General features: G+C 39.2%; 1 protein-coding gene across 3 annotated transcripts in view; it reads right to left on the minus strand.

Annotated features, from left to right (window-relative positions):
* PDE11A (phosphodiesterase 11A) overlaps window positions 1-14,491 on the minus strand; it is a 369,784-nt gene that overhangs the window by 60,523 nt on the left and 294,770 nt on the right. For 2 of the 3 annotated variants that reach the window (XM_079132189.1, XM_079132190.1), the window contains exons 14-15: window positions 8,830-8,920; window positions 5,486-5,586 (exon numbers count right to left, since the gene is read on the minus strand). In XM_079132189.1, the coding sequence (XP_078988315.1) occupies window positions 5,486-5,586; window positions 8,830-8,920 (192 nt within the window). Of the gene's footprint in view, window positions 1-2,510; window positions 4,486-5,485; window positions 5,587-8,829; window positions 8,921-14,491 lie in introns of those variants that run through there. The other variant, XM_079132191.1, reaches the window with a different exon arrangement.

Consider the following 14,491-nt stretch of genomic DNA (forward strand, 5'->3'; position numbering starts at 1 on the left):
AGCCTTATTCATTGCAGGGACTCAGAAATAGGCACAGGAAATCAATTTCAGAAAATCAGTCAGCAGTAACTGAATTTTCAGTGAGTTGGAAAATCAGACTGAATAATTAACCTCGACTTGGGCTATGAAACTAGACATGCACACGAAGGGGTTTATTTGTTTGTTTACTTTTTATCTTGTGAATTCTGCTTTCATATGCCATTTGTGACACAGAATCCCAAGGATACTCACCACCATTAGAAATTAAGGTCACAAATTTTTATGGTTGTTTTAAAAGTGATTCCACATTTCCATGTATCTTACATTTCCCCCTTTTGGAACATGGCAAATTCTTACTCCTAGGAATGAGCCATAAACCCCTTCTTCTCTCTGGCCCTTATGGCCATTTCTAGAAGGACATCCTTCTTCCTGTGGGAAGGTTTCTTTTTGGTTTCCTCAACATTATCATGACTTTTGGCAAGAGTAATCATTAGGGCAGAAACCCAATGATAATCAGACTTCCAGAACCAGTTGTAGGTACTGCCTCACATCCTCTTGGCCCCCACCTTTCTTAGCCACTGCCACCCCAAACAACAGCACAGCACCTGTGGCACCTGGCACTTTGCTTCTTTTTGTCCTGGTCTGCTCTGACTCAATGTGTGGGACTGGGGATAGCTGCAGGAACTCCCAGTCCTCAGGTACATGCACCCTGGAAGAGCGTGGAGGTCAGCATCCCTCAGTGCAAACTTTGGCTGACAAAGATGGAGGCTGGTGGACAATTTTAAGATGTAGCTTATGAGACTTCTCAGGTGTCCATGCCCAGCTGATCATGGTGGTGGCTAACAAGGAGATGTACCCTTACAATGACTTCTGTCTTTTCTCATTTCACTGTTGCAGCCATTCAACTCTTATACTTGGTACTATTTCCAAAACTAAACTAACTGCATGCAAGTCCTTGTCTCTAGCTGTGCTGGGGGAGAGGGCAATAGGAACCCGGATTGGTTTTTATTTTACTCTGATTAAAATACAGCTGGGAAGGTCAATAGTGCCATATTGTTTCACAATCCAAATGACAACTATTTCTTGATTCATTCATTAGAAAGGACATACGGTAATTGTGGCAAAAGCACTAGAAGAGGAGTTTCTAGCTAGAACCGGGTTCCAGTTTTGCCAATAATTACCTATGTGACTCAAGCTGCATGATTTAATCATTTGGACCTCAATGCATGATCTGCAAAATAAAGGAGATGACTTGAACGACATTTCCAAGATCCCTTCCAGTTCCACGACTGCTCATTGTGAAATAAAAGCATCTAGGGGACAGGGTGTGGTAGCTGCTTTTCTCCTCAATAACCCCAGGAGATGTTTTGGCTACAAATATGGCAATACTCTACTGCAACTTCAGACAGACAAGGGAATCAGTCCTCTGAAGGTCTAGATTAGAGAATGGGCAGCTATTCAGAACCTCTGAAAACTATAAGATTGACAGAAAAAGAGCAAGCCAGCTTCTTGGGAGTCAGCAAACATTAGCTGGGGCTGCAGCATTAAGATAAGAAGAGAGTAATGAGAAAACGACTGGCAACCAACTTCCTTGACTGCACTCCTGCGGTCACTGGGTGACTCGTCACATCCCTAACAGGTCTTGATAAATGGACTCCAGTGGGGAGATTTTTTTTTCCTCTTTAAAAGTTACTTGGAGACTTAGTTTGGGAAAATGCTTTTGCTTTGAGAAAAATAACATTTATCCTGCAAATGTCAGGGACAAGAAATAAAAGCATTTAAAAGAGACAGGCTTTCCATAAATCCCAAATCAAAGAGTATCAATCCAGGAAAAGATGGACGGTCATGATACTGAAGTGAACCCAAGGGCCACAAAACATGCAAAGTAAATAGGTACGAGAGCAACTGAGGTTGTGTTTTTGCCAAGAATATGGCATTTAAGACATTCGATCAGTATTATTATCTCATAGGTATTATTATCTCTATTTTACATAGGAAGAAGAGGCTCAGAGAGGTAAATAATTTGTCTGATGATACACAGCTAGTTAGCTGCAGAGCTGGAATTTTTATTTTTTGAAGTTTGCATTTTATCTTATTAAAATGGATATTTACTAGGGTAATACATGTACATAGTTAACATGTCAAACAGCACCAACAGGCATATAATGAAATAAAGCAGTGTTTTTTGGTCCTTTGGTTACGTTTCTTGATGCTTTCATTTGATTGTTCTTATTTTGACCATCATGTTCTTAATTTTCAAGAGCTTTTTCTTCTCCATGGTTGCTCCTATTATTATTTTTCAAAGCATCCTATTCTTGTTTCATAGATGCAATACCTTGGTTTTTCAAGGACATTAACAACAGTTTTTTGTTTTCATATATGTGCCCCCCATTGTTTTCTCTTAATTCTATTTTTTTCCCCCTGTTTGTTTTGGCTTCTGTTTCTCATATCAGAGGCTTATAAAATATCATGTGACCCTTGGCTGTCTGTTTGTAAGTAATAGTAAAGAATTAAAGAGCTAAGTAGGAGTTGTCTCTGTGTGTGTGGTGTTGTAGGGGAATGGGTAGCAATGCTAGATAAAATATAGGAAGCCCAGTTAAATTTGAGTTACAGATAAAAATTCATTTTTAATGTAAGAATGTCTCATATATTTCATGGTATACATGTGCGTGTGTGTATGTGAATGAACAATGAAAAACTATTCATTGTTTATCAGGAATTTAAATTTAACTGGACCTTCTGAGTACCAGGGATGGATCCCAGAGGTGCTTGACCACTGAGCCACACCCCCAGCCCCATTTTACATTTTCTTTAGAGACAGGGTCTTGCTGAGTTGCTTAGGGCCACGCTTAGTTGCTGAGCCTGGCTTTGAACTCTCCATTCGCCTGCCTCAGCCTCCTGAGCAGCTGGGATTACAGATTGCACCACTGCACCTGGTTGGCTCTGGATTTTCACTATGTACTGCTTCCATCTTACTGAGACCCCTCTTTTGAGTCTTGCATCCTATTCTCACCCTGTACTTCTCTTCAGTCCAGAGTCCTTTTATCTGTCTGTAGAATGGACATCTGGCCTTCTCTGCATAAGGAAAGGAAACTAACCTGGCCATATTGGTAGAGGACGTGCTGGGCTCCGAGTGTTCTGTAAGCTGGCTTGCTGCAATCTCCTTGCCTTCAGCTTTGAGTTCACATCCACCTTTCATAGTATTTTCCTCTCAAAGCCCCAAGCAAGGTTTTGCAGGGCAAACTGGCTTGCTCTCCAGAGCCCTCCTCATCTGTGGGTCCTGCTTTCTTTTTCTGCTCTGCTAGGTCACTTACTGTAGTTGTTGGTCTGCCTTGCATTTTCCACAAATGCATTGACATCTCCTGTCACTTGCTATGTGACATCAATTTTTCAGATTTATGCCTTTTTTTATATTCAATTTATTTTCATCTTGGTGGGATTTTAGGAGGGAAAAGATATAGATACTTAGGTTCAATCCATCAGGTTTTACTTAGAAGGTCAGAGTGAGATTTAAATTTAGGCCAATATAACTCCAAAGCCTATGCTACCCTCACTATACCATGTAATAATCCGTTCAGCAGAATCCAACAATAAGCACTTGTGGCAAGACAACCAATTGTCTACCCCAATATTTCTCCTTCCTTTCTTCTTCGGTATTAGAACTCCTGAGTTTTAGCTGATCACATGGTTCCCCAGAATAGACTTCCTTTCCCAAACATCCCTGAAGCTATATATGGCAAAGTAACTAAATTTTGACCAATAATATAGGTTGAAGAGCTATATGACAGTTTCCAGAAGACTCTCCTAGACAGCTTGCATTACCCTTTTGTCCCTTTCTTCCTTGTCCCTCCTTTCTTCCTGGTGGCTGGAATGTGGACATTATGACTGGACCTTGAGCAACTATTTCAGACTAAGAGGTAAAGACCATATATTGAATGTGATGGTATAGAACAGTGGGAGGAGACCAGGTCCCTGAGGACTCCACATAGCTCCTCTACACCTCCAGAGCACTGATCAAACTTCTTTCATGTGACAGAGAAGTGACTCACTATTATTCTGGGTTTTCTGTTTCTTACCATTGCACCTAATCCTGACACAATGCCAAAGTACAGGACAACTGAGAAGGGAGGGCATGGCACAGGACTTCCTAGAAAAGGTAGATGAGATGAATTTAAGGATGGGCAGCTGAGTCAGATGGGGAAGTGGAGGGAGAGGATTCCATGTAGGAATGTGGTATGACAGAGTCTACTCCCTAGCATCTCAAAGAGTAATCTGTAGGCCACTCTGCTGCAAGTTTACAAATCATGTCAAGGAGAAGTGGAAGATGAAAATGAAGACAGATCAGGGGCAGATTATGGAGGGCCTTGAAAGTTGAATCAAATTTAAAACTTTCTTAGAAGGCAATGGAGACACTGGAGGTTTTTGAGATGGAAGTTAAAAATACAGATCTGCAAGTGTGAGGGGTTAGAGTGGAGCACTTCAGAGTCCTCTTCATCAGACGATATCCTACATTGAGATAACACAGAAGTGAGGCCAGTGGAGTGATCTCAGTGGAGAAAGAACATGGGTTCAAGAACTCAAATGTAGGAAAAAGGGGAAGGGAAATTTACAAGGGATCTGGAAAAGGAGAGAGAAAGCAGCTGAAGCAAAGGGAGTAGAATTGCCAATGAAAATTTTATAGACCTTCAGATGTCTCAGACAAAGCTAGAAAATATCAAAGAATAAAAGTTTGGTAGAATGTGGAGTGGACTTTGCTCTCACAATATGAATGGATATTAAGAAAACAGAGGACCTAATGTGCTCTATTTTTCTTAAAAAAAGTAGTAAAATAAACACAAGTTGAAAAGCAATTAAAGATCTTCATAGGTTCAAGCAAAATCATTTCATAAGGGAGAAAAGTTGTTTGGTCTTTAAGAGAGGAGAGGACTGTATATAGCAGAGGAGGAAGACATTTCCAGGCTGCTAAAAGAGGTGGTACACAAAGGAGAACTGCGAAGGGAAGGGATGGAATTTTCTGCTCAGAGAAAATTCCTGAACTGTAGAAAAAAGGGAGACACCTCTTCTGAGAAAGATACATAGAGAAACACAGAGTGAAGCTTGGATTTTTAGCCAACCTTTCAACAACAAATAGTTTTCATGTCATCATCACTATCATCAGTGTCATTATAGATCTGTCATAAATAATAGTCTAAAATAGCAATTTTAGGCAGTATCTAAAATAAAAGTGACCATCATTTAGTTTCAGAGTCAAGAGTTCCAAATAAGATTCATAAAACAAACAAACAAACAAAAAGATATAAATCTTGCCATTGTAGCCTGAATCTCTTGGCTTAACATACCACCCTAATGAACTTCAAAGGAAAAAACAAAATTAAAAAATTTAGCCCTTTTAAACATTGATATCAGTGCTGAAATAACAGGCAACCCCCAATCTGGACCTGAAAATTAATTATAAGATGGAACTTCAGATATTCATTTGTCAAATAGATCAAATGCCAATACCTACTCAAAGTACAGCGTGAGGTCTGTTGCTAATATTGACTGCTTCAAAAGCTGCATAAGGTCACTATATTCCTGGGAGGACAAATTAGCAAAGATGTTGTGACCCTGTAATGAGAAAGTAAAAAGTCACAAAAGACATCATTAACTCTGTGGTTGTTGATTATATGTTTTTCCTATATTAAAACAAACAAACAAATAAAAAAAAAACAGGAACATGAAAAAAATCATTTTTAAAAAGCTTAATAAAATTTCATACAACTATAGATTCCTTGGCAAACACAGCAAAGCCAGAAGGTGAATCATATTAGAGGAATTCTACTGAGGGGGCCTTTATCATGTGTTTAGTGTCGAAGGGAAAAATATGAAAATATTTGAACTTCTCTTCTGAATGTTTGTGCCAACAACTCCATGTGACTGTGTTTCCTATAGAAATACATTTTTGAGAAGTTGGCAAAATTTTTGAAATCTTTCTGACCCTTAAATGAATACTAGTTTCACTAATAAAGTTTTAACTGATATTCTGGAGACACTTGCTATGGCAATTAGTGACTTGAAGGATGATAAAAAAACATTAGACAATGGGGACTTTTGGCAAAATCTGGAGACATTTTTGATGGTCACAGCTGGATAGGAGTGTTGCTGGTATTTACTGGGAGAGGCCAGGGATGTTCCTAAACATCTTATAATGCACAGGAGACTCTCCACAGCAAAGACCAACCTGGCCCAACATATCAATGCTGCTGAAGTTGAGGGACCCTGCATGCAACTGTTAGGACACACTTTGATGAAGGGTGTGGTAGATTAAACTCAGTACAGTGAATAGTTAATGAATAGCTAGGATGTATAAGCCATTGTTCTTAGAACAGCCAGACCATAAAGATGACTTTTACCCAAGAAAAGCTGCAATTTCAGTTTTATCTCCACACCTTTGAAAAGCATTCTTGTTTTCATCAAAATTTGCTTTTCAGTAAAGTGAAAGAGCCTTCTGTATCGTAGCAAACAAGTCACTTAATTTGCTTTCAAAGTCAGGACTTTTCATTTTTCAGATTTTTTCCAGCATGAAATATGAACTTGTAAGCCTATGGCCTACAATGGGCAAGTTTTAACCTACTATTGAGAACCAAGAGGTGGTAGAGAAGGAAAGGGGCAAATGACTGTTTGATTATCATCAATTCTTCAATGAGAAGAATATCAATTATTTCAGGAAACCTGAATATCCATTAGTAAATTATCTCTTCAGGCACTAGATGATAATCTGCTCCCCTGAGTTAATTTATCTCATTGGGTGAACCCTCCATTCCTTAAAGACTAGAGTATATTGGTTCCACCTGGGACCAGGTCCAATATTAATAATAATTTCCAAATGAACTCTTTCAGACCCTTAATTCAGCCATTAAGAAGACAAGTAACTAGTAACTACACCATAATTCTGCCCATGTTTTTCTCCCCCAGAATTGTCCCATGGACCAATCACAGGTGGGTATTCCAGTGCCTAGGGAAAAAAACGTCCAGAAGCTATAGAAAAAACACCACCTGGATTAAGTCACACAGCGTCTGGTGAAAGAAATACAGCCTTGAGCAGCAAGGATTAGGAAAGTCAACATACAAACAAGGAGAAAACTGGTCTGAACTTGAGGATCCTGGTTATTTTGTAAGGGTGTGCATTTTACTGCTTTTAAAGGACTTAAGTAACTAATATGATTTCCAGAGAACAGAGTAACAAAGCTAGCCAGATCTGCTTTTGTTAAAAAAAGAAAGACATTAATTTGCATCAGGGTATAGTTTATATGCAAATGGCCTTGCACAATGCCTCAAGGTTTGGTCCCTGAAGTGGAGTTGAATCTCCCTGCAACAGGGCTTCTGCCCTTTGTGTAGGGAGGCAGTGAGTGTGGAGCTGCTGGAAAGAAAATTCCTCAAGCCATCCAGGGTGTCTATGCTTGTGCCTCATTTGGAAAATGGACAACAAAGTTGCCTGCATTTCTGCCTTTCTGATGGGCAGGACAGAAGGAGACATGGCAGCGCCAGGGCAGTGCTGCACAAAGTGGACGCTCAGTACAAGGCTTCATTACTATTGATCACCAGCACTCATTAGAACCCAGAGAGAAGGGCCGTCAATGTGTTATGTCTGTATGAACACAGATTCTGAGGGACTGGGAAACTTACTTCTGTTTTTAATCCTTGTTATTATGAAGGTGGGGCTTTCTGGGGTCAGAGGTATAAATAGGCCATGTTTGCCAGTACAGAAAAGATGGTCTGAGCCAAAGTGCCCCCTTTCCACTTCCCTCTTCGAGAGCACTCAGCTAAAATGTAGCTTTTAAAGGAAAATTCAGTTAGCATGCTGGCTAACTGAGAGCCTAACCCCAGGTATTTCTTTCCCAACTGAAAATACATCGTCCCCAGCAGGCTGGCCTTGCAGGAGCGTTGACTCTCCTTTATGGGGTCGAAGGCTTTCATGATATTGCAAAAGACAAGCTTTCTCAAAATAGTCTGGAGAAAAAAAAAAAAAAAAAAAAGAACCTCCATATTTAATGATGCTATTCCAGCGAAGCAGGGCCTTAATGATGATAATAATAATAATTAATGGCACAGCTAGAGAACTGACAAATAATGGGGAACAGATGATCCCTTCCTGGCCTAAAAAAAAAAAAAAAAAAAGTCTGTACGCCTGCAGAAAATTAAACAGATCCTTTCCTGGCAATTTAAAACTAAGACGCCTCAGCCAGAGTCAGTTAGTGGTCTCTGTTTTTCTCCATGGAAAGCTAAAAATGTAAAATTCCAACTACTTCTGACTCTCGCATTGCCATAGGAAGCAAAATAAGGCATATGGCATCGGCCCTGGGTCTTATTTTTAGTTGCAGTTCTCACTTTCAAAGTGGTCCCACCAGCAATTTTAAATTCTTTTATCTTTTATAGGTTTCTATTAAAGTGTAACTTTCTCATCCTGTTTTTGCTTCAACATCTTTTAAAATGGCTTTTGTGTTCTCACAAAATGGGAATGTTGGGCCACTTAGTTCTCAGATCCAATCACTCAGTGTGCTTCCATGTTCCTTAAGGAAGGCAAGATCAAGCTCTGATGATGACAAACAGTCTATACAGGCCTATTAGCCTGCAAGTGAGTCTGCAAAGTCTTCTAACCAATAAGGAAACCCAAATGAATCAGCACAGGAAGAATTTGAACAAGGTCCTCAGTCAGGCAGCTGAAAGATCCAAAAAAGCCACTAAGGCCCAGTAGTTTGAATTACATTTATGTTCTCCCTTTTCTGTATCTACCTGTGGCACTACAAAGAAAGAGAGGTAGGAAGCAGGTACCTGGTCCTCTGTTGAGGGGAGAAGTGGAGTAGTTCCTACCTCACTCTGAAGAATCATCACGGCGTGGTTAAAATGGTGATGTTCCAAGGTAGCTGAGGTTCCATAGAGTTGGGCCAGTGCAGAGCCACTCCTGAAAGAGGACCGAAGGTTGAGTGAGCAGGGATCTTCAACTTGACTGTCCCCACACCAGCTCTTTGTATCTGTTTTTCCCACTTGTGACAAAGAACTGTAAGCAGATAATTTCTCAGGTAACTGCTTGTGTAGCTTGTCATCTCTAAAGCAAGCCATTCAAGAACTTTCTGTGTTAGGCTGGATGCTGCAGATGATATGTGACTAGTAAGGCACAGTCCCTGCCTCTAAGAAATTTACAGATAAGTAAGAGAGATTAAAAATGATCATAAGAAAAAATAATGCACAAAACAACAATACAAATACTAGAATAGAGTTCCAGGTCCACCCTAAGTGTTATGGTGGTAGGAGGCAGGATTTCTGGCTCTGAGATGAGTATAGTCTTCCTGAACTAAACCTTGTATGTGTTCTGAGGGTTCAGAGCACCTCTTTTGTACCAAGTTGTATCTAACTGTTTTTCCCACTTATGACAAAGAACTGTAAGCAGATACTTTCTCAGGTAACTGCTTGTGTAGCTTGTGTATTTGACTTTCCATAGGAAAAGACCTTGTGAATATTCTGCAGAGTGCACTTTATCCACTCTATGTATGAGGTTGATGACCTTCTGTTATGATTTCCCAGTCCCCAGTCACACTGAGATATCTCTGTAGAACTCTACAAAGTTTCCTGGATTTGGAGCAAAATTTCAGCTCTTCCTCCACTCGGTAGAGCAACATCATTTGAACAGTGACTTGGCTGCTTTACTGCTCAGTTCCTTTGTCTCCAAAATTATGGTAGTACTATCTACCTCACCTGTTATTTAGAAGACTATAATAAAATATTTAAAGTGCCTATCACAGTACCTGGCATGGAGTAGATTGTAGTTTATATTGATTATTAATCAATAGTTAAAATATGTATGGATATTTCCATTTTAAATCAACAAAATGTTAAATTGATTCTTGAAGGGATTTTTTTCTGAGTAATTTATAAATTTTATTTATGTGAAACAACCCATCCTGAATAATGTTAAGTTCAATAAAGTGTTCATTTAAAGAGTTAGAGTATCTTAGGAGATAAGAGAGAGAGAGAGAGACCTAGAGAATCCCCCAGTTTAAAGGGCAATCAGGGGACCAGACTGAGCATCCATCCAGGTCCCCGTGTACTTTTCTTGCCTATTGCAGGGACTGGGACATTGAAAGGAAATTTTGACCTTAACTTGGAATTACTGGAGATTGACAGCTCACAACCTGTCCCACTAGTGAGAGGAGAAAAAGACCGTATCTAAGCGCAACGTGAAGGATTTCAGAACCAAGGTGCCCTCTACCTTCAGTGTGAGGCAGTCCAAGACCTTGGTCAGTTTCTGGGGTACAGAGGCCCTGTGATCCTTGGAAAGATGCAGAGCTGACCACATGTTAGAAATAGCAAGGGTGTTAGGGTTAGTAGGGATTATGATGAAGAGGGTTAACAAGGGGAGCACGAGATTTTGATCACGTATATGTTATTTCTTTAAAACTTGCTTTAATCTATATTATCTAATAAGTGAAAATTCATTAGGCCAGTTAAGTGATATTTACTATTATTTGTAGTAGCTAACATTAAATCTTACATAGAGTTCATTCTATGAAAATACATGCTGCTAAGGTCACAGAGCTAGCTAGTATCAGTCCTAGATTTGAATCCAAGTCTTTAAGCTTCTTCTCATTATCTAATGAGAATGTTAATTATAACAGACATTTCTGGTATTTTATTCTCCACTTTAACAAGCTGGTGTCACCAATGAAAGAAGATTTCAAAATTTAATTCAGAATTCTACTAGTGTAACTGCTAACCACAGCTCAGATTCCTGTGATTCGAGACCATCAACCAGTCATGCTCAGATACACCACAGTTAATGATATCAGTGAATCCTCATGACAGAGGCATTGATGAGAGGTAGACTCAAGATGCAAAATATTATCTCTTTCTTTATTCACATTGATTGAGTAGATCCCACACAAGTTAAATTAGCTATATGGTGACAGGTCACTTCAATTTTTTTTTTCTCAAGGTGAATAAGGACTGTTTCCTCCTTTAGCCAAGGGACAACTTATAACAGGCACACTGAGGCTCCCTATGTTGTGCTTCTCCCTCTCTCCCATGTCCAGGTAATTTCTGAACTGCTGTGCTTCATTCAAGGGCTCTCAGGGTGTTGGCGCAAAAGCAGCTATGTGACCGTCCATGTTTTGGGCATCTTCCTCTTTGGAGTTTCTCTTTGTTCCTTTCAGTATTTCCATCTTACATTCTGCCTACCCTCACCCAATACTGACTCAGTTATAGAAGACAGGTAGATTTTGCAACTGGACCATATTAATGCATGAAAGTGCAGGAAGACATTGTGATTCATGCATCCATTCATCCATCTATCATTCATTCAGTTCAGTCAACAAGCATTGATGACTCTTATTATGCCAGGCCCCAGGCTGGAATAGGAAGATACATGACTTAGGGCTCTTATCTTCAGAAAGCTTGCACACTCCATTATAATTGTGCTGGGGACTTTCTCTGACCAGTCTTGCATTAAAAATACTCACTTTTCTGCAGCAAGGTGCTATGTTAGCAACCAGAGGATGGAGTTTGGTACTAACTCTACTTTGAGTTTTCTATAGAAAAATGAGTTAAGCAAGATTATTTCCATATGGATCTCTAATTTATACTATTAGATTCTGTCCCTGTGGGAATTTCTAAGACTTTCAAGCCTGTCAGTGCCTTGTTCTCTAGCCAAACCCTACTGAGAAGGTTGCCTACACCTATCATTACACACTGTGCACTTCTGGGACCACCAGAAGCAAAATCCAGAGTCATAAACCTTGACACAGGTGGTAGAAAGTAAGCCTGTCTGTTAGGATGAGTTGTTGAAATGTGTTCCACAGAATACTAGTTTTTTTTAAATGTTAAATGGCATAAAGGGCAGAAATAAAACAAAGATCCATGATCAAATAAGTTTGGGAAATGCTTGCTTTAAAAATTTGAACTGTTTCTGTATTGTGGGATTTCTCAGAGGCCTCAATATGTGAAAATACACCATTGTGATTGTACAGAAGAGGAACAGTATCCACTCTTAATTGAGCCATTTTTTAAAGAGGCCATGTCTTCCATGTAATATCTTTGTGTAAAGGTATATCTCCACATTTTCATGTAAAACATGAAAATAAAACCCTAATCAATCACATGTGGAATAAATTGACTTTGATGTCATATCTCATGTTAGTTGTCTGTGGTAAATATATCCATAATATGTAGCAGTGAAAATACGAATATATATATGTGTGTGTGTGTGTGTGTGTGTGTCTGTGTCTGTATATATATATATATATATACCTCTACATATATATATGTAGAGTGCGAGGGAGGAGAAAAAACACAGAACATTTATACATGTGAGTAGCCATGATGTGTTGTTCATGAGGTCATCCTACAGACTGAAGTTTTTCAGCTTTGGACAGGCAGAACACCAAGGAAAATTTTAAAAAGAAAAGTCAAAGTGCAAATTCTCCTTCTATAGGCACCAGGTAATTGAAATGGACCTTCATGACTTCCCTAGATATGCATATTCTCTGAAAAAAGACTGAATGACAGCATGCAGCCATGGCTTACAGGAAAGTTTAAAAAGGAAAACTATGAAAAGTAATTAGGAAATTGAGAGTTGTTGGGAGGTGGTGAGGAATGGGATTAGGCTGTCATGGCAGATTAATGTGCCCCAGTATTTCACTTCTGGGACCTGGCCGAAAGCGACAAGATGGGTTTTCATTCCCAAGAAATGAGTATAAGAGATTATGCTAGAAATGAATAGAAGAAGTCTCCTAGGAGAATATACTACAAAGCTGCTCAGTACTGATATTTAATCATCGGGGGCAGCTGTAATAGAGAGGGGGATGAGTGGGGAACGCTGTCCCTGGAGAAAACAGGGAGAGGTGTGAACAGAGCAATTTCAAGGCGCCGTGGTACTGCTGCCCTCTTTACCTATTGATCATTCCCAGCACGCACTCTAATGCTTAAAAATTAAGAATAAAATATGAAAATGCAGAGGTTCACTTATCAGAAAGGCTAAGAGTATAAATCAAATCGTACTCTAACTAAAGTCACACTTTTATTGTAGAGGCATTTTGCATTTTATATAGTAATTTGTCCCTTGCTAAATGTCTCCTGTTTCTTTATAGCCTTATATATGAAAAAAGGTAGCATATGCTTTGCTCCATAATAATTGGTGCATTTAAATTCCATTTCCAAATCACTTGAAAGGCTGGAATTACACTGTGAACATTTGAAGAGAAGGGACTGTTTGCTATACATCCTTATTTCTCCCATAATGCCTAGCACAGGGCTTTGAACACAGAAACTTCCTAAGATCTTCCTAAGGATCTTCTAAACAATGGTACACTTTCTGAATGAACCTTATCCTAGTCAATAAAAAGTTAGTTTTTCACCATGATGTAAAAATTCTCTTTCAACATTCTTTATCAAAGGAAGTCTTAATGGTATTGGCATTAAGTGTCCTAAGTTCAAAAGTGACTCCATTAGGTAGGTGCAGGGCTGATGGATATCTCATGAACTGGTAAATTGCGTACAAGGTTAGTCATCCTGAGAAGTACACCATACCAGTACAGAACAAACAGATTTGATCATGTGACATTAGATGTAAAAAAAAAAAAAAAAAAAAAAGTCTAATATGTGTTGTGAAAGTTGTTTAGTCTTATATAAGTGACCTGAAAGATCAGTTTCATTCTTTTCTCTCTCTCTCTAGACCAGCCTTCTTTTCATCAATCACTTGGGATGTGGTCATCATGGCTTTCCCAAAATGGCATCCTCAGCTCCCAAGTCTGCAAGGACCTGCAGCTTGTATCCCTCGGTTAACTTATTCAATATCATGGTAATCCAACTACCAAATTCTGGGAGTTAAAATCCGATTGGTCTATCTTTGATTAGGTGTGTACTGTTGGTCTAAACAGTGGAGGGATCAACCACCAAGAAGAGCTGCCTCTTTCCGTGTGATGCACAACTGCCTGTGGCCTGGGAGGGGCTGTTATCATCTGAGTACAACTATCATGAACTTTGCTATTAAAAGAACCCACAGGTGCTCACTCTTGGTTTACAGACTTTATTCTAACACATTTAGCTCTTCTTTATGTAGTAAGTGGTAGAATGGTAGGGGGCTGGAGAGAAGTTGCTAGGGGACTGATACATACCATTGTCAGTGGGTGAGAGAGGAATCCTTAAAATAAAATGAAATGCAGAAACAAGAACTCAAAATAAGGAACTGTCTGAGACCCTGTAATGAAAGCATGTATGGTTCACACTTCAGTGGTATCCATGTCTTTAGTGAAACATCAAACCTATGTCTTTAAAACTATGTTTTATAGTAATTCATAAGAGGTGATGTGTATTTAAGAAATCAGGAAATTCTATTGAAAAGGCATATTAAAATAAGATAAAATCATTATGCATTTATCATTCACACATTTAGCAAGCATGTACTGTGTACTTATTATGTTCCTGGCACTGTTTAGTTGCAGGTACTAAAGAAGAAGGGGAGATGTACTTGTAAATCAGTCAC

The sequence above is a fragment of the Sciurus vulgaris genome, assembly GCF_902686455.1.
Source record: "Sciurus vulgaris genome assembly, chromosome: 3".
Taxonomy (NCBI): Eukaryota; Metazoa; Chordata; class Mammalia; order Rodentia; family Sciuridae; genus Sciurus; species Sciurus vulgaris.